Source organism: Garra rufa, chromosome 20 (genome assembly GCF_049309525.1).
Source record: "Garra rufa chromosome 20, GarRuf1.0, whole genome shotgun sequence".
Classification (NCBI taxonomy): domain Eukaryota; kingdom Metazoa; phylum Chordata; class Actinopteri; order Cypriniformes; family Cyprinidae; genus Garra; species Garra rufa.
The window spans coordinates 37,145,734-37,172,801 of NC_133380.1; the positions used below are offsets into that span (position 1 = coordinate 37,145,734).

At 36.9% G+C, this 27,068-nt stretch overlaps 1 protein-coding gene across 1 annotated transcript; it reads right to left on the reverse strand.

Annotated features, from left to right (window-relative positions):
• Positions 1-25,471, reverse strand: wipf2a (WAS/WASL interacting protein family, member 2a). Its single transcript, XM_073825899.1, has 8 exons — positions 25,097-25,471; positions 20,841-20,971; positions 19,303-19,435; positions 19,075-19,215; positions 16,633-17,250; positions 11,812-12,030; positions 1,210-1,311; positions 1-1,105 (listed from the first exon to the last, which is right to left on the reverse strand). Exons 2-8 carry the CDS (start codon positions 20,898-20,900, stop codon positions 1,059-1,061), a joined length of 1,320 nt encoding a protein of 439 aa, XP_073682000.1. The 5' UTR covers positions 20,901-20,971; positions 25,097-25,471; the 3' UTR covers positions 1-1,058.
• Positions 25,472-27,068: the final 1,597 nt, after the last annotated feature.

Sequence of the window (27,068 nt, forward strand, 5' to 3'; positions counted from 1 at the left end):
TTTAATTCCCATGCCCACCTTTATTTCAGAATTATATTGACACATTTGAACACAACAGATAAAATGACATTTACAAGTCAGAATGATTGGTCACCAAATCCCAATTAATAGCATCTATACTTAAGAAGTGCCTGAACATTACAAACATACTTGGTCACTTTATAACATATAATACAAAGTCACAGAATTAAAACACGCCCATTAGAAAACTTGTAGTGTTTCATACAAAATCTATTAAAATGTATTTCCTGAACTTCAGCTAGGTTTCAAACACTAATGATGAAAAGACAACATATAAATGACCCAGAAACATTGGTACCCAGCAGGAGAAAGGGTGCAGATGAGCCAAAAGATACAAGACCTTCGACAGATCCAATGGCACTTAGTGTATATTTTTTGTCAGTAAAAAGTATTTTAGATTCAACCTCGAGTCAAAAAATGATTATTATTTTAAATCATACCTCCTTTTAAAACATACGTGACCATATTGGCTATTGTATTTTCTGACTCTGTTGTAGTGTAAGCAAACACTTTCAGAATTGAACTCATTCCTGAATGATTTTGAAAGAAAAAAAAAAATTAAAATAAGAATTAAAATATATACAATGACATGATTGTCCGGAGAAATAAAGACTTTTTGTCTGATATGCATAGTCATCAATAATCTACAAGTGCTACACATTTTCTCATTGCATAAAAAAACTTTGGTTGCTGTAAGAAACAGGTGGAATGTACACATCTAGCTTCATGTTAACTGGAATTGTCTGCTCTCGCATTGCTGTGCCGCTGTCATCTGACACAATATTGAAAGGTGCATTTCTAGGCAGCACAGGAATATTGCACAGTGTTTTCAGGTCTAGAGGTACAGCATTCTGGAGTGGATCAGAGATCACATAGGTATTTATTATAGTGTTGCCCTAAAATCACGTTATCAGATGTATTTGTAAGTGTAATTAGTGTTTGTGTGGCAAACCCACATAAATATATACTGTGTACGCATGTACATATTTGTGTGTCAGCTCTTTTTGGTCCTTCACTTCCCTGAACAGTGTTCATCTTCATCTTCCTCCAACAGGAGGCAGTGGAGGAGCACCTCTCGCTAAACCTGGAGAAAGATAAAGATGACATGAGGAAATGTGTACAACAAAATCAGTAAGGGTTTATCTTTATGGATAAATGACAGGTCAAAGTTCAAAATAAGGTCTTTACCCTTGTTGCTTTGGCTAGGATAGGTCTTTTGGAAGGGCCTGTATTCTTCAGGTGGGGGAAGGTCCTCTATAGGGTGGAAGTCATACTTGGACTCAAAATCATCTGAGAAGAGATACAAATATAAAACATTTATCAATCAAATAGCTTTGTAAATCATGTTTAACTACCATGTCAAGATTAGCACATTAATTTAGGATGAGGCTGTTAGAACAATTTCTCAGAAAGGTTGTTGCTAGTTGATCATATGAAACCTTCGATAATCTAAAAAAATAGTTATAAAATAATATTATCTGTTTCACAGCCTTTTGCAGATATTCAAAGCAATATATTTCATATTCACAATGTATACAAAAAGTCTCAAATGATGCATTTATTTGTTCAAAAATATAGTAGAAACGCCAATGTTGTTGTAATTTAAAATAACTTTTTTATTAAAATATATTTTTAATTGTAATTTATTCCTGTGAAGTAAAGCTGAATTTTCAGCATTGTTACTCCAGCTTGATATTTAGCTTAAAATGTAATGTTTTATGGAAATGGTGATACACAACTACTTAAAAGTTTGGGGTAAGTAAAAAAATTTAAAAATAAAAAATTAATACTTATAATTACTTTTATTCATCAAGGATGTATTAAGTTGATCAAAAGTGATGGTAAAGACATTTAACGTCACAAAAGATTTACGTTTTAAATAAATGCTGCTCTCTTGAAATTTCAATTCAAAGAATCCTGTTAAAAATATAACATATATGTTTGCAGCATTGATAATCAAAAATGTTTCTTGAGCAGCAAATCAGCATATTAAAATGATTTCTGAAGGATCATGTGCCACTAAAGACTGGAGTAATGATGCTGAAAATTACATCCCTCACATTTCACCAACCATTTTAGTATATCTTCTCAAGGGACAATACTATAGAAATGAAACTTGGATATATTTTAGAGTAGTCAATGTGCAGCTTGTATAGCAGTATAGATTTACTGTCCCCTGAAAATTAACATACAGCCATTATCGTCAAAATAGCTGGCAACAAAAGGGAGTACACCCTGAGTGATAACAAGAGTATGGTCTTTAACCATGCAAAGCCATATGTCATTATGTTTATGTTTTTGTCTGCTTGACAGGACCATACAAACTTGTGTATTTTGTATTAGAGCAGTTAAAATTAGATGCTTTAAGTACAATTCTCTCTTACTGACCACTGGATGTTCAACACGGCATCTCATGGCAATAAACTCTCTGAGGATTTGAGAATTAGAATTGTTGCTCTCCACAAAGATGGCCAAGGCTATTAGAGGTTCAGTAACACCCCGAAACCGAGTTTCACTACAGTGGTCAGGGTCATATAGAGGTTTTCCAAGATGGGTTCCATTCGGAACAGGCCTCGCAACGGTCGATCAACGAAGTTGAGCACTCGTTCTGTTTGCAGGTGCAGAACCTGGCTTCAGAAAACAGATGCATGAGTGCTGCCAGCATTGCTTTAAAGGTTGCAGAAGTAGAAGGTCAGCTTGTCAGTGCTCAGTCCATACTGCAACAAGTCGGTTTGCATAGGCGTCGTCCCAGACAGAAGCCTCATCTGAAGCTGCTCACAAGAAAGCCTGCAAACAGTTTGCTGAAGACAACCTGTCCAAGAGCACGAATTACTGGAACCAAGTCCTGTGGTCTGATCAGACTATAAGATAAACTTGTTTGGCTCAGATGGCAGTGTTTCCCCTACCGTTATCTTAGGGGGGCGCCCCGCCCCCCCAACGACACCCCCCGCCCCCCTTGAACGTCAAGTTCATTTTATGTTCGATACAGCGTCAGATCACAATAGAAGTCATTAAGGTTATCTTTCCTATAGAACAGGTCTATACATTGTTCTTTTATTAAGCAAACTAAATAGCCTTATGTTATTTATCTTATTTACACGAAGTCATGTCATTTCTGTCTTTACATGGTCACGTGTTTACAATGTCTCCTCCGCGAAAACACAGACGGGATCGCGGACTCCATTCATAAAAACCGAATCTACTATAGCGCGAAATGCCGCGTAAATTCGTCGATTTTTGGATTAATAAATCAAAAGTTGGTCTGTCACTTTATTCAAACCGCAATATGGACTAGTGTCTGTGAAAACTGAAATGCAAAAAGACCGTTTCAATATGAATCCTGCATGCTCCGTTTGCCTCAGTATGTATGAATGGTGGAGATGCGTTTTTTTTTTTTTTTTTTACTACACGCACAGTGAAGCACGCTAATTTTGGGCATTTGCATCTCACATGAACAGAAACTCAATATCCAAAGCTGCTGTGATTGTGACTTTTACCGTTTCATTTGAGAAAACTAGCATCATATCATACTGTACACACAGAAACTTCAAGGCAACCTGTCAAAATAAAAGTACCATGTAACAGAACATTAGTCTTGTATTACTTTTGTACAGTATAATGTAGGTGTTTATATATTCCTATTTAAATAATTGACATAAAACAATATATATGATAAAAAATAAATATAACAACAAGATTAACCACTTAATTGTAGAAAAAATACTACAATTATTTTTTAAATGTTAAATTATTATTATTTATTGATTTTAACAGTAAACCTCTGTTTGTTTGCCAAAAATTAAAAGGGTTTATTTTTCATTTGATAAAAAAATGTTTATACTTTTCGATTTGATTATGAGAAAAATTAAAACACACAAGAATAAAAAAAAAAAGCAAAAGATTGTAGAGCCCTATTGTTCAAAATGTTAAAATAGAGAGTTTTGGACTTATTTTTCCACTGAATTAAATGTTTTCGTTATTTCACAAAGTAGGGTAAAGTACCGGGAAAAAAAGTAACGTTGGCTACCGGCACCCAACCCCCTAAGCACCCCCCCCCCTCCAACGCTGGAAACCTATGGGAAACACTGGATGGTGTCCAGCATGTGTGGCGATGCCCTGGTGACGAGTACCAAGAAAATTGTGTCTTGTCTACAGTCAAACATGGTGGTGGTAGCATCATGGTCTGGGGCTGCATGAGTGCTGCTGGTACTGGGGAGCTGCAGTTCATTGCAGGAAACATGGATGCCTTCCCTCCAGAAACTAGGCCGAATGACAGTTTTCCAACATGATAACGATCCCAAACACACCACCAAGATGACAACTGCCTTGCTGAGGAAGCTGAAGGTAAAGGTGATGGGGTGGCCAAGTATGTCTCCAGACCTGAACCCTATTAAGCACCTGTGGGGCATCCTCAAGCATAAGGTGGAGAAGCACCATGTGTCTAACGTCCAGCAGCTCCGTGAGGAGTGGAAGAGGATCCCAGCAACAACCTGTGCAGCTCTGGTCAGTTCCATGCCCAGGATGATTAAGGCAGTGCCAGACAGCAATGGTGCTAACACAATATATTGACACTTTGGACAAGTTCACTTAGGGTGTACTCACTTTTGTTGCCAGCTATTTTGACAATAATGACTGTATGTTGAGTTATTTTCAGAGGACAGTAAATCTATACTGCTATACAAGCTCATTGCTCATTGTTTCATTTCTATAGTATTGTCCCTTGTGAAGATGAAAAATCAATGGTTGCTGAAATGTGAGGGGTGTACTCACTTTTGTGACATACTGTAAATAGTTCATATATAGTTATATAATATTACTGTTTTTACTGCAGCCTTGGTGAGTATTTCTGAGAGACATCCTTAAGGCATATTAAGTTTCTTAATCCTGTCATTAGTTTCATGAGCGATCTTCGCCTCCCAACTCATGTGTATGAGAATGTTGTAACCTTTGGCAGCAAAAACATGTTTGTTTGAACAAGTTCACAACATTAATTGTTTCATTAGTCAGTATAAAGTTCCCATGTTTAAAATGTTAGAGAAAAATATTTAGGCAAATATATTGACACATTCATTTAAGTGATTTTGTTCTTTCATAACAAGAAAAGCAAGCACAGAGCCCTGCTGCCTATGGAATATTATCAAAAGGCTGAAAAAGTGTAAAGAATTATTTCTTCAGTTACATCCACCAGTCCACTATTTTCTATTTTTTGTCAGCTGGACCATTTTGAGAAAATGTATTTGGGGATATTAAGTTATTTCAGTCATTTAAAAACACATTTACATGCAGGAAAACAGATAAAATAAAACAATTTTATTTTGATGGTAAAATTATTTTGTCATATATTGCCATTTCAGTTTTCTAAACGCATGTTATCAGCAACATTCAGAGATGGAGTTTGTGTGGAGCAGCATTTAGTGTAACTGAGCTGCACAAGACACTGAAAACACAGGATCATGTGATGCTCACATGTAAATGAACACAGATTCACTCTGAAACACACAACACACTAAATTACAAACTTTTGTGATTTGATAATGGTATTAAGCCATATCGTGATTTCAATTTTGAATAATTGTGCAGCTCTATTAATTTTATAGGGATAGTTAACCCAAAAATGAAAAATACCCTATTATTTACTCACCCTCAGGCCACCCTAGATCTATATGAACAAGGGGTGGGGGAAAAAATAGATTCTCCGATGCATCGCGATTCTCTCTTCAATGATTCTGAATTGATTCTGAATACTTTATTATTTATTTTATACGAAGAGTCAGTTATGTTTTCAGAGCAGGACAAAACATCTGATATATGGAAATAGATCTGTGCATTAGTTTGAATGAAGCTTGTTAAAGCTGTCACTGTCTATGATCTCATCAGTAATCAAACGGCAATAATGCTGAGGAAAAAAAACCTAATAACTATTGTCTGTAAACTTACGGATACTTAAAGAACACTTACTTTAAATGAGCAATTGTTTTGAAAAGTAGCCTGCCTATATAATAAAAAAGAAAGTAAATTTTGCACAAAATAAATTTGATATAAAATGTTTATGAAAATGTAGTCATGTACAGTAATATTGAAAACAGAAAATGTGACGCATTGTGATATTAAGTTGATAATAAAAACTGTAATTAAATTAAATCTTGAAACCAGTGAAGATTCACACCCCTACTTTTAAGATGGCAGTACTGAAACTGCAATTTTACATTTTGTTAAATGGGTGTTGAGATTTTGAAGTCCAAAAACAATGTATCCATCCATCATAAAAAGTTCTCCACATGGCTCCAGGGTGTTAATAAAGGCCTTCTAAAGCGAATCAATGCGTTTGTGTAAAAAAAAAACCTGTATTTAAAACTTTATAAGCTGTAATCTCTAGCTTCTGCTAGCTGTCGTACAAACGTTGTATGGATGACGTAGGCGAACGTGGAAGTGCAGAAAAGACAGCAAAACAAAACACTGGTCATGAATTAAAAGTACAAAACAAGAATTTGTAAAGAAAAATGTCAGAGGATCTTGATGTAAGCCAAGAGGAGACTGGTTTTCCTTTGCTGTAAACAAAATTTGGTTCTCGCGAGACCAGCATATTCTCACCAGCGCTTACGCTACACCGACATCCTACATTATCCGCTGGATCACCAGAGATTACAAACGTAGAGATTACAGTTTATAAAGTTTTAAATACGGATATTTTTCTTACACAAAGGCTTTAGAAGGATTTTATGAACACCCTGGAGCTGTGTGGAGTATTTTTTATGATGAATGAACGGTTTATAAAGTTATAAATATGGATATTTGTCTTACAAAATTATTCGATTCACTTCAATCGAAGGCCTTCAATTCAACTGTGTGAAGTACTTTATGATGTACGGATGCAGTTTTTTGGGCTTTAAAATCTTAAACCCCATTCGCTGCCATTATAAAGCTTGAAAAAGCCAGGACATGTTTTAACTCTGACTGTATTTGCCTGAAAGAAGAAAGTCATATACACCTAGGATGGATTTTTATGATTTTTTTTCCCCATCATCCTTTCATCAACTCCTGAACCCTCCACAATTCCCTCATGAATCCCCAGGAGCTTAAGGGGTTCTAAAATCAACGCTGTTTTTTCACGCACCTGTCAAGTTTGAGATTTTAGGCTTTTTGGTTTTTCATAAAGTGTTTTCCAGACTAGTGGAAAGAAAACACCCAAAAGACACTGTTAAGTGTTTCTTTTATAGCACTTTATCTATTTGTGTCAATAGATTTCAATTACAATACATATTTTTAAAGACTGTTTTCTCAAAATGAGTTTTTCTCTTCTACACTGAGCCATAAATGTCCACTTCAATAGCACTTACACACCCCGAACTTTACATTTGTATTCCTGTTTATATCCTAATGTTTTTTTTTACAAAGGGATTTGTTCATATATAATTTGCTTTATTATATACAAAATTTTATTCCCTCAAAAATGGTAAAAAATACATGTTTTTCTGTCTGTTCTAAGTATTTTTTGAATTATGGAGTGACAAAATAAGATACCCAAAATCCCCTCTGTAAAAACATTAGACTCTAATATGTCAAAAAAATTAAACAAGAATTTCATTAAATAATGCCTCATTTGCATATTTAGAAAATAGTAATACAAAAAAAGTTTACAATTATCAATGTAATCAATCAACTGGTAAGTAAGGTCATAACTATTAGTTAATTGTTTTACCCTATTCACCTGCAGTGTCTCGAAATCTATATGAAATGCATACAAAGGCTCAATCCCAATTCTACCCCTTACCCCTACACTTAGCCCTACCCCTCCGTTTGGCGCGTTCACGTGAAGGGGTAGGGGTGTCTCATTTCTCTTTTGGTTGGAGGGGTAGGGGTAAGGGGAAGGGCCAGATAGCCCTCCAAACGAAGATTTTTCAGGACCTCACTTCAAACGAAGGGCTAAGAGAAATTTCCAACATGGCTGCTCACTCGAGCAAGCAGACTCGTAAATATAAGTAATTTTTGCCTTTAATAAGGATTTTGATGGCAATGTTTCATTATATGTATATTACCTTCAACATAGGCGTAATTCTATGGGGGGACAGGGGGACACGTCCCCCCCAATATTCAAAGAAGGACAATTTGTCCCCCCCAATATTTGATCATACTGTATGATTATGCGGGCAATATCGATGTGATTGCAAATACGTCTTTCTTTCCAGCTCCGAAAATATAAAATCCCGGCCGGTCCATTTCCCAAATCCATTCGACTGGCCTTACACTATACATTAACAAAACCTGATCCATGTCATTTTTTCCCCTATACCTTTAGTAGCTCGTGCACCGCCACCGTCAGTGAGTAAGGAAAAAACAAACAGAAGAAGAGCGCGAAATCTGACAGACATTTGGTGTTTTTGGCTGACATAATCCCTTAGATAACGACCAGGTGAATTTCACTAGAATTTCGAATTGTAGAATTTGTAAATTTCGACTGTAATATTATACAGCTTGTATGAATGGGTCTATTGACAAGCTAGCCGACAGCTAGCTAACGTTACTGTATACACGCTAGCATGTAGCCTGGCTTTAAAGCAAACTGGGATAGCGGTCAGTGACAGGCTTGTCAAATCTACTGTACCAAACCCAGTTTTTACAACTAACGTTAGCGTTTTGAGCCACGGTCCTGTTCTCCGAATTGGGTTATTATCTAGCAAGTTATTTTAGAGTCCTGCGGGGGCGTTGCTAGACCCTTTAAAAATATGCTGTGCCCCGGTAAAATCTCAAATTTGAGTTATAATTTGCGTTGATAATCCCAAAATAAAGACATTAAACTACATGCAACAACTGAATAAACGAGTAATGGGGTCCTGTGCCCCAGTAGAGCTTTAGGTCTAGCAACTCCCCATTTGTTCTTTCTTACTTCACCATTTTCATCCCTTGGAATTGCGTTGCTGTTATATTTCACAGTAGTGGCCAAAATGAACAAGAGAAAGACTGCAGCAGCTGACATCCGTAATTTGTTTGGAAAGAAAAAGAAAGTACGTTTCTGGAGATTTTAGGCATTTTTAACAGAGAAGTGAGAAGTAATTAATTTAATGTTCTAAGGTACCGGACAGCATGACATTAATAGCTCTTAACCCTTGTATGGTGTTCGGGTCTGTAGGACCTTTACTCTGTCCTCCTCCTGTCAGGCCTTGCTGTTATGTGTGTGTGTGTGTGTGTGTGTGTGTTCTTGTATAGTATATGGTTTATGAGGACACAAATGTGTATAATGACTTGGGTATTACAATGTAAACATGGTTTATGAGGACATCTGTGTCCTCATAAACCAAACGGCTAAAAAACATACTAAATGGTGTTTTTTGAACTTCAAAAAAGGCCAAAAGTTTTCTGTGATTGGTAGGTTTAGGGGTAGGGTTAGTGTAGGGGCATTGATTATACAGTTTGTACATTTGTAAAACCATTACGCCTATGGAGATTCCCTGTATGAACCACATATCTGTGTGTGTGTGTGTGTGTGTGTGTGTGTGTGTGTGTGTGTGCGCATGCATGTGAGAGAGAGATTGTGTGTAAGTGTGAGTGCAAAAGTGAGTTTTGTTTCTACCCCTGCCGTTCCCGCACAAGGTTACAATTCTTAAATGTGATCTAACAAAGCTAGAGAGGAAATATTAACCATAAATGCTGTTTCTATTGCTTGTAATTGGGATGAAGTAGCCTAAATATCTGTTGAGTATTTTAACATAAATTGGTTATGTTGCATTAAAACCCAAAAATGCAGCGGGTCCACCAGACCCACGAACACTGGCTGAATAACAAAAATATGAACACCACACAAGGGTTAACTCACATTCATTGTGAGTGAATGTAACGTTATAGGGTAAGATGTGGTAACAAGCCGCCCCTTAAAACAATGTTTAATTACTGAAACAAAAAAGCAAAGTTTAGAGGAAATAAAATATGTGGATCATGGCCATTCTTATGAGAATTATGAAGGGAAAAAGATGTTTAGATTTTTAGAAAATGTGATTTTTTTTTTTTTTTTTAAGTATAGAACAAAATAAGATATTTTGAAAAATGTCTGTAACCAAACAGTTGATGGACCCCATTGACCTACTATGGAAGTCAATGGGGTCCATCAACTGTTTGGTTACAGACATTTTTCAAAATATCTTCTTTTGTGTTCAGCAGAAGAAAGAAATTCTTACAGGTTTTAAAAAACTTGAGGGTGAGTAAATGATGACAGAATTTTCATTTTTGGGTGAACTATCCCTTTAAATTTAGCTTTGTGACTTAATAGCCTGTATGCTGATGCTGTAATCATTACAGGGTGAGTATACGTTGGTTTGACGATCAGATGTAATAAAATTCCTTGTTGTGTTATACAATTACAAACATTTGGACTCTGGCTTTTTTTTTTTTTTTTTTTTATGTGTGCATGAGCAAACACAAAAAGTCCCACAGCTGTCCCCCCCAATGTGTGATTGACAATTTCGCCCTTGACCTTCAATCTTGTGTTTGTGTTTATGGTGTTGTTTTGTAAATAAACGATTGCAAAAAAATCACTAAAGTTTGCTAGCAGATAGCACTGATTGCACGATATTACATAATATATTTTTATATCATATACACTTGACTGCATGTTAGAAACATGAAAGACCAGTGGCACGGCAATTTGCAACGGTGGTGTAGTGGAGGGTGTACGCAGGTATACGGTGTATACACACTTCCACTTTTTAAATCCCCTCTGATGCGCATTATTCAGTAGTGTCCTGTATTCGCCAAAATCATGGCAGTCCACCACATCCAGTCATGTGAATAAATGTAAATATTCGCTAAAAACACCCAATAAAGGCAGTGATAATGCAGTCAGGACCGTGGAGCCGGCTTGCTTTGAAATGTATTTGATGATTGCGCCTAATGCACCTGTGCCCGCTACGTCTACCGCACCAGTAATTTAAATCAGTACATAATAATAAAAACGATACCTTACAAATAAAAAGAATCTGATTTTTACGATCAGAAATTTCTTAAACCAGTGAACCCCTGTAAACATTTTAGTCCAAGGATCCAGAAAACGAACGCGTTCAAATAGAAAGTTGAAAACGAAATTCACAAATGAAGCATATATACTTCTCCAGGCACCACTACACTGATTAGCAATTTGCCGCGCATGTGATAACGCGTTGTTTGTTTTGCTTACGGCCACATGTGAATGAACGGTGCGTACACCGTACATTTGTACTTTTTGAAACATGACAACATTTTGACATCTTGGAATGAGTGATAAACATCTGCGCATGTCCTCTGACGTTACATTAGGAACTAGCGACAACGTATGATGACGTATTAACAGTGTTGTAGTGGTGTCCCATTTCTTAGGGGAAATATTTTAGCCCTTCCCCTTTACACTTTGTTTCAAGGGACAAGGGGAAGGGGCGAGGGGTAGGCGAAGGGGTAGAAAATAGAATTGGGATTGGGCCAAAGTGTTTTCTGTATGTTAATAATCAGTACCAGGTCATCAGGTAAAATTATGACCTTTTTTCCCCCGACCTACTTATCTGGAATTACATCTCTGTGTTCTGAGAAGGCTTTGCTGACGGGTGTAAAGAGGAAATAACTGCATTCGCATTTGAATTACTGAGAGCTCATTTGACTTCAGGGTTATTTTCATGTGCTGACGCACAGTAGACTACAGATCCACTACCGAAATCAAGGTTCTGATCTACCTGGCACTTCCCACAAACAAACAAATGAGCAACAAAGAGAATGAACTGATGTTCCAAAAAATGATTACATCACCTGTTTGACAAATATGATGGAACTCACCAGCAAAGGATTTGGAGGCAGATGACGCATGTCCATTTCGGATCGGTGGAGGAGGAGGTGGTGCATGTCCTGAAGGTTGCCGTCCAGTAGAGGAGAGAGGAGGGGGTTTCCCTCGGCTATGGGGTTCAGAAGATGCTTGTGGCCCACCACGATACGGAGGCGGAGGGGGTGGCGTATCCCGAACCCCGTTACGAGATGTAGGAGGAGGAACCTGAGGAGCTGAATGAACATTTGATTTTAGAAGAGGTCTACATTTACTATATTCTATATATCTTGATTCAAAGGAACCAGTCACAAAAAAAGTGATCATTTATTCCTTTTTTATTTAAAATTTGTGTGTTTGGTAATTAAATTTGGGTAATAGGCCTATGTCACGCAACAACTGAATATCGCAGAATGTCTCTGAGTGGGGAGACGGCAGTTCCGGTTAGCTTTTTACAATGGCGGAGGCCGATAAATACAAATACCGGTCTCTCCGTAACTTGCCTGAAGTCACCTACGACGACGTGGTTCGGATTGTAAATGAACACTCTCAAATAGAAACGTCCAAACTTAGGAATAGTTCGCCGAAGGTTTTAAAAAAACACGCTAACATAAATTGTAAGTCTTTGAGAAGAAAATTAAACCAACAGGTCACAGCGGCTAGGCCTATAAGTCACATTTATTATATTCTGAAATACTAAATTGCGTAGCAGATTATGCAGTTTTCTATTGCTACGTGAGCGCTCAGTTTTTTTTTTGTTGACATTTAGCCAAAATATAAAGATTCAGCGCTTCACATAAGCAATTTGGTTGTCTCGACAACAAATGCTTAGTCTCAGCCTCAGACGTCACGCCCACGAAACGTTGGCTAAACGTCTGATGCATATGGTACACTTAACTGGAAACACTTCAGGAATGTCGAAGTCGTCATCTGATTAGTTGAATTTGGCCGGAATTCCGGGAGACGCGAGTGTCGCGTTTATTTTCGGTCCGCCGGGAAACAAAGCGCAGACTGATTAATTCAGCGTTTTGCTAAAAGGTGCTTATGCAGACGCCATTGTTGTTATACACATTTGCCACGTTCGCGAACAAATTACTGACTTACTGCTTGTTCTCCCTCTTCTTCGTTATCTTTCAATGCTGGTTATTTAAATGACTGACTTGTTGCACGCCAGTCTGTTGTTGTGGGGGCATTTCCACGCCCCGAAACGTGACACTGAACGAAACGAACTGTGATTGGTTGTTTGACATGTCGATCAAACGGTCTTATGGGCGGGCATTGGCCAACTAAAGCTTCCATGAATTCCAGACCTTCAGCCGTCAGTCTGAAAGTCTGGCTACGCGAGACTAACAAATGCTAGACTAAGACACTCTTCTCATCTCCTCGAATGCAAAAAAACATTAGCCTTTATAAATACAGAAAACATGTACTTTTTCAATCAACAGTTCTTTATTTACCTTAAGTCTGCAAACAAGCTGAAATGCAAATGCTTCAAACCGGGCGCCGCACTTCACGAGAGGCGGGAGGAATAATATGGTTTGACTGACAGTTTAAAGAGCCAATGGCGTCACGAGGTTTAGTGGCAGTGGCGTCGCTTACTGACCCAGGATCAGTGAACCGTGGCAGTTATATTTCCGATTTGAGCTTAAAGTATAGAAAAATATATAGCTTTTAGCTTTTGTTGACGCTACTTGATCAAAAAAATAGCATAGCTACTGAAAAGCTATTTGATTTAGAAAACAGCGAAGCTACCACCACGCTACGCTACTGAGAAATGTAGTTAAGCTAGAAACTAGCAATGACCGGAAGTTCTTTTTCCCTACTCCGCATTCCGGAAAGAGGAAGTGAGACATAGGCCTATAGGGTAATTTAATTCTGCATACTGTTCAGGGTGTCATCTTGTCAAGCAATAAATATACTACTTAGGACTTGTTCACTAAATTTCTTCAGAAGACTTCAAGTCTGCAGAAGCCTTGCGAAATTTTATTTTGTTTATCACAAAAAGCTGTCATACAGCTTCAGAAGACTTGAAATATAGTGTACAAGGCCAGTGTAAAACTATTTGTGACCTTGGACCATAAAACCAGTCTTAAGTAGCACGGGTATATTTGTAGCAATAGCCAACAATACATTGTATGGGTCAAAAAAAAAGTTTCTTTTATGCCAAAAATCATTAGTGTGTTAAGTAAAGATCATGTTGAAGATATTTACTACTGTGAATATATCAAAAATTTTGCAATATTGATTAGTAATATGCATTGCTAAGAACTTCTTTTGGACAACTTTAAAGGCGATTTTCCTAATATTTAGATTTTTTGCACCCTCAGATTCTAGATTTTCAAATAATTGTATCTTGGACAAATATTATCCTATCCTAACAAACCATGTATTCAATGGAAAGCTTATTCAGCTTTCAGATGATGTACAAATCTTAATTTCTAAAATCTTAAAAATTACCCTTACGACTAGTTTTGTGGCCCAGGGCCACATTTGTATTGATTTTATGGTGCCTTATTTTTAGAGCTTGACAAGAGCTTGCATCTCTATTTTCATTGGAAAAGTATTGTGTACATTGTGCCCAAGTTCCACATGTTCCACCACTTTAGAATGGCAATACAGTGTAACAGTCTGGTTCCTGGAAGTAAAAGTTGCATTAATTTTCTGCTTTTAACCAATAATTCATAAACCTATAAAAAAACACTGACAGTGAGGTATGAGGTTGTTAAATAAAATGTTACACAGGGTTCCCACTCTAAGCCAAATGTCAAATTCCCTGATTTTTCCCTGACTAAAAAGCTGAATTTCCATGACCTATAATGAATGGATCCATCCATTTGCAAGCTTTATTTACTTGTTCACAGACATTTTAGTCCAAAACACACATATACCCTACTTTTTTTTTCTTTTGCTTTTAATCTATTAAATGCACTTTTTTCATATTTCTCTGTACCATTTCCACAGATATTAATTTATGGTTGTTATGCTTTCATAACCAACACATAACCACAACAATAGGCAAAACATGTGAAACATGTTAAAATTACATTTTGATAAATAGAAACAAAAATTTGAAAGCATCAAACAAAAATCCCTGATATTCCATGACTTGGACAAAATAAAGATAAAATTCCCTGACTTTTAATGTCTGGAACAGACCTTTTAAAATTCCATGATATTCCACGACCTGTGGGAACCTGTGTGTAACAATCTTACAACTTATTTTTTGCAATAAATGTAAAATAGATTGCATTTATATACATAACACCTTTAAATCAATAGTTCTATATTTTTTCATTGTTTTAATTTTGATTAGTTATTTCCTTTATCAAAGCTGTTAAGTACACAGTTTTGTTTTGTCAAATTTTCAAATTTTCTTTTGATATGATATACCTTAAAGCTGGTTGGTTTGGTTCAAGTGTTATAACGCTTTAAAATCCTTCAGAAACCAACAAAAGAAAAAGTGGGCGGGAACTAATGCACACTAAAAACCTTAGTCCGTCTTCATAATGCCATGTACTTTATAAAGGTCCTAGATCATATAATTTTTACCACTTAAAAATTTCAAAACTGTTTTATGGAGTTTTTGTCCACTGAAAGTATTGTCGCAAAGACATTTAAAGGCATAGTTCACCCAAAAATAAAAACTCTCAAAAATAAAATTATTACTCTCGTGTTGTTCCAATCCGTAAGACCTTTGTTCATCATCAGAACACAAGTTGAGATATTTTTGATGAAATCAGAGAGCTTTCAGACCCTACATAGACAGCAACGCAACACGTTCAAGGCCCAGAAAGGTAGGACATCGTAAAAATAGTCCATGTGACATCAGTGGTTCAACCGTAATGTTATGAAGCTACACGAATATAAACAAAAATATATACTTTTCAACAATTTATTCTATTCCTGTGGAGGTAGGAGCCGGCGTTCTGACATACATAACCCAAATGCACTGCGACACAGAAGAAATTGTTGAATAAAGTTGTCATTTTTGTTTTCTTTGCGCACAAAAAAATACTTATAAACATTTTTAACAATGTCCTTACTACCTTTTTAGGCCTTGAACGTGGTGTTTACGTTAGTATATGCAGGGACAGAAAGCTCTCGGATTTCATCAAAAATATCTCTATTTTTGTTCCAAAGATAACCGAAGGTTTTACGGGTTTGGAACAACATGAGGGTGATTAATTAATGACAGAATTTTCATTTAATAATTCGTTACATTTATATAGCGCTTTTCTAGACACTCAAAGCGCTTTCAGTGTCAGGGGTATCTCCTCATCCACCACCAGTGTGCAGCATCCACCTGGATGATGCGACGGCAGCCATAGTGCGCCTGAACGCCCACCACAAACCAGCTTACCGGTGGAGAGGAGACAGAGTGATGAAGCCAATCAGAATATGGGGATGATTCAGAGGCCATGATGGTCAGAGGCCAATGGGCAAATTTGGCCAGGATGCCGAGGTCACACCTCTACTCTTTTCGAAAGACATCCTGGGAGTTTTAATGACCACAGAGAGTCAGGACCTCGGTTTAACGTCTCATCCGAAGGACGGTGCTTTTTGGCAGTATAGCGTCCCCGTCACTATACTGGGGTGCTAGGACCCACACAGACCACAGGGGGAGCACCCCCTGCTGGCCACACTAGCACCTTTTCCAGCAGCAACCTAGTTTTCCCAGGAGGTCTCCCATCCAGGTACTGACCTGGCTTCAGTGGGCGACCAATCTTGGGCTACAGGGTGATATGGCTGCTGGTTAGAGGTGAACTACCCCTTTAAATGCTGTGTTACCCTAACTAAGGTCTATAGTGAGAGAATTGTAAGCTTTTTAAGCATTTTACCTGTGCTGCGCGCCACTGGATCACGTGATGGTGGCGGGGGTCGTCTGTTCTGCTGGGAAAGGGGTGGAGGAGGAGCCTGGCTACGGACGTTAACATGGCTTTTCTTGTTCAGCGAGTTTCGCCTCTGAGGCAACTCAGGGGCTGAGTCACCGTTTGAAGCACTTGTTGGCTGACGGTAAGGAGGAGGTGGAGGTGCATTCGAGGAAGTAGATGATGAAGAGGATGAAGAGGAGCGAGATGAAAGAGGAGTATGTCTAGAAGCCCCATCCCGAGAAGAAGATGGCGGTGGTGGAGGACCCTTGCTTGCAGGTGGTGGTGGAAGGGGTTTCTCACGACTGTGTGCTCCAGAACCCTGTTGGGCTGAAGAAGGTCCACGGTTGCCACCGCGATTGAATGGTGGGGGTGGAGGCGGAGCGGAGTTGGTGGGTTTTGCAGAGCTGCTTGAAGCAGGCGGTCTGGAGATGTCTGGCACAGAAGGACGATGATTTCGTGGGTGATCCGGAGGTGAGGAGCGACCTGCATCACCACGACTGGAGCTGTCCGTTTCAGAATGACTCGGAGTACGAGGTACTGCAGGGCGAGAGCCTGGTGGCCGCAGCGCTGACCGTCCTACAGATTCTGTGTGGACACATTAGTAAAACAGTTTGAGATAATAATTAGGGCTGCATGATATTGGGAAAAAGTGACATTGTGATACTTTTTTCTGCAATATATATATATATATATATATATATACACAGTGGGGGAAATAATTATTTGATCCCCTGCTGATTTTGTATGTTTGCCCACTGACAAAGAAATTATAATTTTTTTATTTTAATGGTAGGTTTATTTGAACAGTGAAAGAACAACAAAATAATCCAGAAAAACGCATTTTAAAAAAGTTATAAAATGATTTGCATTTTAACGAGTGAAATAAGTATTTGACCCCTTCACAAAACATGACTTAGTACTTGGTGGCAAAACCCTTTTTGGTAATCACAGATGTCAGACGTTTCTTGTAGTTGGCCACCAGGTTTGCACATCTCAAGAGGGTTTTGTCTCCTGCACTCATATTTGCAGATCAGTCATTAAGTCATTAAGGTTTTAAGGCTGACATGTCAAACCTTCAGCTTACTCCACAGATTTTCTATGGGATTAAGGTCTGGAGACTGGCTAGGCCACTCCAGGATCTTAATGTGCTTCTTCTTGAGCCACTCCTTTGTTGCCTTGGCCATATGTTTTGGGTCATTGTCATGCTGGAATACCCATCCACAACCTGTTTTCAATGGTTCTCTCCCAATATTTGATGGTACATGGCCCCGTTCTGTCCCCGGAGCAGAAAAACGCCCCCAAAGCAAGATGTTTCCACCTCCATGTTTGACAATGAGGATGGCGTTCTTGGGGTCATAGGCAGCATTCCTCCTTCTCCAAACACGGTGAGTTGAGTTGATGCCAAAGAGCTTGAATTTGGTCTCATCTGACCACTTTCACCCAGTTCTCCTCTGAATCATTTAGATGTTCATTGGCATATTTCAGACGGGCCTGTACATGTGCTTCCTTGAGCAGGGGGACCTTGCGGGCGCTTCAGGATTTCAGTCCTTCACAGAGTAGTGTGTTACCAATAGTTTTCTTTGTGACTATGGTCCCAGCTGCCTTGAGATCACTGACAAAATCCTCCCGTGTAGTTCTGGGCTGATTCCTCATCGTTCTTATGATCATTGAAACTCCACGAGGTGAGATCTTGCATGGAGCCCCAGACCGAGAGAGATTGACAGTAATTTTGCCTTTCTTCCATTTGCAAATATTCGCACCAACTGTTGTCACCTTCTCATCAAGCTACTTGGTGATGGTCTTGCAGCCCATTTCAGTCTTGTGTAGGTCTACAATCTTGTCCCTGACATCCTTGGACAGCTCTTTGGTCTTGGCCAAAGATTGATTGATTGCTTCTGTGGACAAGTGTCTTTTATACAAGTAATAAACTGAGACTAGGAGCACTCCCTTTAAGAGAATTTGTTACCTGTAAAAAGGCACCTGGGAGCTATAAAATCTTGCTGATGGATAGGGGATCAAATACTTATTTCACTCACTAAAATGCAAATTATTTTAAAATTTTATTTGAAATGTTTTTTTTTCTGGATTATTTTGTTGTTATTCTGTCTCTCACTATTAAAATAAACCTACCATTAAAATTATAGACTGATCATTTCTTTGTCAGTGGGCAAATGTACAAAATCAGCAGGGGATCAAATAATTATTTTCCCCACTGTATATATATATATATATATACACACACACATATATATATATATATATATATATATAGCGATACAAAAAAAAAAAAAAAACAGGAATTTTACCAGATCATTATTTGTAAAGAATTAATCATTCTAGAGTTAGTGGGTGATTTTGTCGGGTAGTGCATCTCCATAGAAAAAAAAAATTAAAAGAAAGGGAACATACCTCCAACTGGTCGTAGTTTAGGCACTCCTCCACTGAACAACCCTCCCATGGCCATGGGCCCCGAACCACCTCCAAATCCACCTCCACCTCCGCCCCCGCCTCCTCCGCCTCCACCTCTGCTGCCCCCTTGACCTCCAGGCTCTGCCAAATAAAACACATTGCACGGTTAGCTGGGTCATGTCAAACATGAATAGTATTTTCAGCAGAAGTGCACTACGGACAACTTACTTTCAAGGATAGGTGCACTTCTGTCATTGACAGCACTGGTCTTCTTCAGTCTGGTGCCTTTGCAGATGTCTGACAGAAGAGCTCCTCTTCCTTTCGCGTCATCTCGATTAAGTTTTGGAGGTGTGGTGTTTGCCTGAAAGTAAACACATTTGTATGTTAAAAAAGTGATCTCTTCATTTATTAAAAAATGTGTTAAAAATGCAATTCATTAACTTGAATTATTTTTCCGGGTTGCCAGGTCTGTGTAACAAAACTAGCCCAATGGGAAATCAAAAATAGCCCAATGTAGCCCAATGACCATATTCTAAATATCTAAACTCAAAAAATGCAATTCCTATACCTAAAGTACATATTTTACAGTCACTGTTGAAATCCATAGTGATCATAAACACATCTACTGCCATTTTATTGACAGAAGATAAAATATATATATAAAAAAAATTATATATCACCTTGTGGCAATAGTTTAAAAGTAGCCTAATTCTGTGGGAAAACCACAGACTTGGCAACCCAGAATTTCTCTTTTAAAATGAAATGTGTAGGTAATTTCAAAATTAAAATTTATTTTGATATTTTTTGTGGGGGATAAAGATAGTAAATAATAAAAAAAAAACTTTAAATATGATAAACTTATATCAAATAACTTTTTTTCAAAAATACAAAATCTTATTTTTTCAAGAATACATAATATTTTATGATTATTTCTTGAAAAACATAAATTATTTATTGCTTCACGCAGAACATTTATTACATACAATTATACAATAGAGAGAACCTCTGCAGACTCTTATGGCTCAGTGTCAAAGTCAGTCTCTTAAACAAAGATTTTTTTTTATTAAATTGATAAGGTTAGTTCAAGCTTAGTGTCCCTCTCCAAACTCCAAAAACCTAATGATATTTATTAACTTTTTAATTTCATATCAAATATCATATAAATGATATTTCAGGAAATAAACTTAGGAAATAAAATAATTGACGTTTTTGGTCAAAAAATTACCTCGAAAAATATATAAAATGTAATGATATTTCTTAATTAACCAAACGATATTTCTGAATTTATAATTTTCCAAATGTAATACAAATAATAGTGCTGTCAAACAATTAATCGCAATTAATCGCATGCAAAATAAAAGTTTTTGTTTACATAATGTGTGTATCGTGTATATTTATATGTATATATAAATATTTCTACATAATATCAATTATATTAATACATACATGTAAATATTTTCAAAATATATACTGTATGTGTGTGTATTTATATACACACATATAAATATACACAGTATATGTAAACAAACTTTTATTTTGGATGTGATTAATCGCAACTAATCGATTGACAGCACTAAAAATATATAATCATTAAAACATAATATATGATTACAAAAAACGTCTATATGAATACAATTTTTTTTTTTACTTTAATCTAGAATTTTACAATTTTGTATTCATCATTGACAAAAAAATAAACAAAGAGAGTTAACACGAATTAAGGAAACAACAAGGAGAGTACATTGCTAGACTTGCTCTACACCGACCTGGTTAAATGTGGGGGGTGGTGGAGGTCCAGGCGGAGGGGGAGGAGGAGGAATAGGCATCCTGGCAAATTTGGAAGACGTCAACAATCACCTTTATCTTCAGCAGTTGGTCTGAGGTTTTCACAAAAACTCTGCAAGGTGAAAGAATAACAGCCATTAGACTTCCATGCGCAGCTTCAGGTAAATCAAGAGACGGTTACAACTAAAAAAAATCCTTTAAAGGAGCGCGACTCATCACAGTGACATATTCATTAGTGATTAACGTCATCAATGTACCTCCCAAACCACCTGATGCTTCCAGGAACTACTCAACAGCAGACAGCAAGTTCCACATAGTAACTATAGAAAGTTTTTGTTTTATAAAATCAAACGTAAAACCCCTATCCTCTTTCTTTTTCCACTGACAGGTTGATCTTCCTTGCTTCCAGGCACTTTAAAGTTTCCGTACTAGTGTTCGCTCACATGTCCACAGATGAAGTGGGGTGATACAAAACTTCAGCAGGACTAAGCGGAATGCTGCTAAGCAGGATCTGCTGCCACACAACGACTAATGGATGTGAGAGTGTGAAAATGGGTGAAGCACAAAAACTGTGGCAAAACGTGTATTCTTGTGACCTGAATGGGTCATCTTCATTACATTCAAGCTATTATATGCTGTAATCGAAACGCCTGTTGCTGCTCTATTTAATCACGGTTTTGTCTATGAACATACCTAATAAATAAAAATACAAAAGTTCCAATACAAAGATTGCATATGATCAGTGTTGGGGGTAACGCATTACAAGTAACGCAAGTTACGTAATATTACTTTTTCCAAGTAACTAGTAAAGTAACGCATTACTAGTTACTTTTTCCCCCCCATTTATTGATTAAAAGCTCTCCTGTCCCCATGTTGTGAAAAATTGGGAGTAAGATGTTACTTTAGTTCTAGAATAAATGTGAACATGCATTAATTCATCTCACTCACTAAAAAAAGAGATTCCAAATGAATAAAAAACTGTGAAATTCAAAGCAAACCTGCAATAATTAAATGTTAAATAATACAAATATCCTTTACGTATTTAATCTCATTTTATTCACCGATTTTCGATGATCCAATTCATCCATACTAATAAGCAAAAATGACTCAAGATAATCTAACATTTGTTTTGCTTTTTTTTTTTTATTGCTGAAGAGCATTTTTTCTTCTGCGGTCTACTGTACAGACATGAATTTACTTTTCTCCAAGCCCTGAGGCTTTTGGTGTAAAAAGGCTTTTACATTTGCCAAAAATAGAACTTTTTTATATTAAAAACAAACAAGCAAGCCCTGCCCAGATTTAAAAAGTAACGCAAAAGGAGCGTAACGCATTACTTTCCATAAAAAGTAACTAAGTAACATAATTAGTTACTTTTTTAAGGAGCATTACTTTTAAAAGGTAACTTCCCCCAACACTGCATATGATTTGATTTCTGAAGAAGTCTACACATGATTGTGAACACATGGACAGTACAATAAAGAATTAAACCAGCCTGTTACACAAACTCAAACTCATCTATCCTGTTTAAACCTTGTGACTTGTAGAAGGAAACAATTACACAATATCTTTATACAATTAAAAAGAAATTCAGTCATAATTTACTCATCCTCCAGTTGTTGACCAAGTCTGTATGATCTTCTTTCTTTTATTAAACATAAAAGAAGGGCAATTTTGTGACAAATCAAACAAATTTCAAAACCTTTCCTGGCTGAAATTTTTGATTTTGCTTTTTCCTTATTTTTTCTGAAGAAAGATAGACATGTAGTGACGAAAGCCAAAATATTAAATGTCATAGATTCATATTTACTGAATAATCCACTATTTTGTAGAGGAGGGCAATTTTCTCTTGAGATTCAGTCAAATTACATGGGGGTAAAAATGACTTTGAAAAATGTGGCAGCATCATAATGTTATTTTTACACACAGATAGGTTAGTAAAATCTGTTGACTTTAGCAATCTTTGTTGCATTATGTGCCAATGGTGACCATTCAAAAATGTGAAAACAGCAACTTTCTCTAAAGTTTGCATGCCTGTAACTCAAGAAGTATTAAAGCTATCTAGATGTCTTTTTAGATATTGGGTCTTAACGAACTGTCCTTTTGACATCTTTATTTTTAAGGCTCTATATGGTTCGGTTCCAGAGACATTGGAATTTCAATATGGCTCCAGGAGCAAATTGTTAAAATGTACACATTTTCAGTGTTCAAAAAGCAAATGTGGCTCAGTTTGCAAAACTACGATACTTTTCCTTTTAAAGAGGAATGTCTGAAGAACAAATAATGTTGAAACTAGAGATGTATCTTGTTTCCTTCTGTCAAGACAACTGCATTGAACATACCGGAGTGCCATAAATATTCTTTTTCCATAGTTTGTGTGCCTACAACTCAAGAAGTATTAAAGATATCGCAATATGATTTAAGATTCTAGTTGTTAATAAACGTTTCTTTTGGAATCTTACATTTCAAGACCCTACATCATTTAATCCCAAAGATATGGGGATCTCAATGAGGCTCCATGTCCAGATTCTTAAATATTACCCATTTTCAGTGGTCAAAAACCAAATTTGGTAACTTTGTATACAGCTGATATTTATTTATTTAAAGAACAATGTCTGAAGACGAAATTATGTTAAATTTAGAATTATTTGTTGCACATAATGCAACAAAGATTGGTAAAGTCGACAGATTTTACTAACAGACCTACCAATCTCCATGCAAAAATAATGATGCTGCCATCTTTCTGAAGTCATTTTTACCCTCCTGTAATTTTGACCCCCCTCTACAAAGCAGTGGGTTACTCAGTAAATATTCATCTATGACATTTAATATTTTGGCTTTCATTATTATACATGTCTTTCTTCAGAGACAATATTAGCAAAAGCAAAAGTAAAAATTTGTGCTGGGGACTTCTGGTTGAGATGACATGGAATGACCCAGAGGATATTTTGAAGAATGTTGGTAACCTCACAGTTGATAGTCTGCAATGACTTCAACAGTACGGAAATAAATGGTATCTTCTTTAACGTTCAGCAAAGGAAAGAATTGCATACAGGTTTTGAACAATTTCAGAGAGTAAATGAGAACAGAATGTTGACTTCCACAGCATTGAATGCATTACAAAACATTTCCGATCCAGAAAAAATAAACTTGGCATTCTTCACATTGTCGCACACAAGCCAAAACAGGCAGGTGAGTATCTTTTTTGTAATCAGCCTTACCAAATCTGACAAGTGTCTTGTTTATTATGCCCAACTGTTGCAAGAATGTGTTTGTGGTATGCATAAAAGCACATGTGCAAAATGTAAGGAAGTAGGAGTTTAATCTGACAGCTGGCTACATTTGATCTGGAATGCAAGATTCACATCAAGACCACAAAAACAATGCCATTGGTATCATTTTGTGGGACAATTTACTTTTGTAAATGCATTTTACACAGTTGTCAACTGTAAAGAAAGTGTAGTCTTGATGCTGTGTACATTTTTGCTTGGCGGTTGTTGTAAATGTTTCATAACCGCAGGTGTTTAACTCTATCCAAGCGTTCATTATCCTATTTGATATGCGAACTTCTAAACATCTAATGATCTAGCTCATGCCTTTTGTTGTCTTACTGACTGAGTTTATACTTTATAGTAAGTAAAAAGCATAAAACCTCTTTCAGGTTGAGGTACATGTCTTTTGGCTTTTGGCAGATCGGCCCTCTAAAATATTTTGTCCATAAAAAGCATAATACAAATTCCATATAATATTTAGGAGCAGTTTAATTAGAGTAATTTCTTTATAAAATACAAGGAAATGGTTAAGAAAAGAAGTCAAACCAGCTTGTAAAAATGACGTGTTGTGTATGAGTTGGTTAGCATGATCAAATAACAAATACTTTGTGCAAACACCATACCTGTCATGCCATACTAGATCCTGAACTGTCGTAAAATGTGATACAGGTTCAAGCACGTACAGGTATGTATTAGGTAAAACCCATAGGTAAAACCATAAGTTTTGAAATACTATATTTCGTGGGTGATTCATAAACGAGTTCTGTTGAGTCGGATCTTTAAAATGAATCGGTTGAACCGGTTCACAAAACCGGTCTGAACGACTCGTTGATTAATAAAAACAACCCTAGTGAAAGAATGTATGTGCAAAAACTGCGGAATAGCAGTTAAAAATCTCATGAGGCGGTAAATAACAAATAGGTCAACTTCAGAAGTTGTTCCGGCTGTAAGACGTTGGCAAAGCTTACCTGTCGGTCGATGTGTGAACTTGTCCCAAACAACATTAATGTTAAACAGTAACCAGCTGTTCTTTCGTCGATGACCTGCTGTTCGACTGGCCACCGAATAAATACAGGTAACAAACTAACGTTAACTAATCGGTCGAGAGCTCACTGTGATCCGCTGTCATACTGACGGCTGGTTGTTGCCAACTCTGTAAACTTATTCCAAACAATTCACAGCGCGAAACAAAAGCACCGAAAAGCAAAGATTTACAAAACCGGATGTGTTGTTGCTATTAACATTGCTGCCCAGTGTTTGAGGGCGATACTGTTTCAACGGTGGACCACTGGGCTTTAGCGAACCCAGTTCTACGAAATCCCGGAAATCACGGAGTCGGTACAAAATGGAGGCAGGAGGCCGAAAAAATCCGATTGCATCCGGAAAGCGAGACCTGTAACTACACAAGCTAACCTTTTCCCCTTGCGTCACGGTGCAGCGGTAATCTGCAGCATCTGCCAAAACGCAATAGCAGTTTATTGTTACTGCTGTAAAGCTATAAAGTTATAAAGTTTTATTTATATATTTGATGATATGACTAACACAACTTTGTTTTATGATATTTCTAATAACTTAAAATAAATAATATATATATATTTTTAACCAGAAAATACTCTCACAGGAGTGTCAATACAGGTATGTGCCCCAAAATTAGAATATCCAGGGAAAGTCAATTTATTTCAATAATTTGTTTAAAAAAGTGAAACTTGTATGTTATATTAGTTCACTACACACAAAGTGAAATATTTCAAGCCTTTATTTGTTTCAATTTTGATGATTATGGATTAAAGACAAAAAAACAAAAACAAATCCAGTATTTCAAAAAATTTGAATATTTTATGTGACCAATAAAAAAAGGATCTTAAACACATGTTGGCCTTCTGAAAAGTGTGTTAATGTACTATGTCTTCAGTACTTTGTTGTCCCTCCTTTTGCACTAATTCCAGCATCAAGGCGGCGTGGCATGGAGGCGATCAGCCTTTGAAACAGTTGGTATGGTAGCCCAAGTTGCTTTGATATTGGCCTTCAGCTCGTCTGCATTTCGGGGTCTCTGTTCCCTCATCTTCCTTTCGACAATACCCCATAGATTTTCAATAAGGAATAACTGTACTTGATTGGCCGGCAAACTCGCCTGACTTAAACCCCATTGAAAATCTATGGGGTATTGTCAAAAGGAAGATGAGGGAACAGAGACCCCGAAATGCAGACGAGCTGAAGGCCAATATCAAAGCAACTTGGGCTACCATACCTCAACTGATTTTAGATTCTAGTTGTTAATAAACGTTTCTTTTGGAATTTTAAATTTTAAGGCCCTACAATCCCAAAGATATGGGGATCTCAATGAGGCTCCATGATTCCTTAATGTTACCCATTTTCAGTGGTCAAAAAACAAATTTGGTCACTTTCTATACAGCTGATACTTATTTATTTAAAGAACAATGTCTGAAGACGAAATGTTAAAATCAGAATTGATATAGATTGGTGAAGTCGACAGATTTTACTAACAGACCTACCAATCTCCATAGATAACATTATGATGCTGCCATCTTTCTAAAGTCATTTTTATCCACCTGTAATTTTGACTCTGAATCTCAGGCGAAAAGTGCCATTTTGACCCCCCTCTACAAAGCAGTGTCTATGACATTTAATATTTTGGCTTTCATTACTATACATGTCTTTCTTCAGAGACAATATTAGCAAAAGCTATCTTCCGTTTGCCAGATAACTGATTTAAAATGATCCAAAGGCAGCAAATTTTGTCATTTAAATTTTGATTGGAGAAGATTCCAATCAAACGGAACTGCATACATAAAAGCCTTCTTAGCTCAGTTCGAATAAAAGGAACAGAAAGAATATAACAATTTTGCGAACAAAGCAAGTATTTCTTAATAATTTTCTGTTGCATAAAACAACAGAGATAAGAAGGCAACATCCCCAAGA

Excerpts from the sequence above, each read along its gene's own strand:
- wipf2a (XM_073825899.1), bottom strand. The coding sequence starts at position 20,900 with ATGCCTATTCCTCCTCCTCCCCCTCCGCCTGGACCTCCACCACCCCCC. Across the intron at positions 19,216-19,302 it reads AAGTGCACCTATCCTTGAAA|AGCCTGGAGGTCAAGGGGGC; the intron begins GTAAGTTGTCCG and ends TTTATTTGGCAG. Across the intron at positions 17,251-19,074 it reads TAAACTACGACCAGTTGGAG|AATCTGTAGGACGGTCAGCG; the intron begins GTATGTTCCCTT and ends GTGTCCACACAG.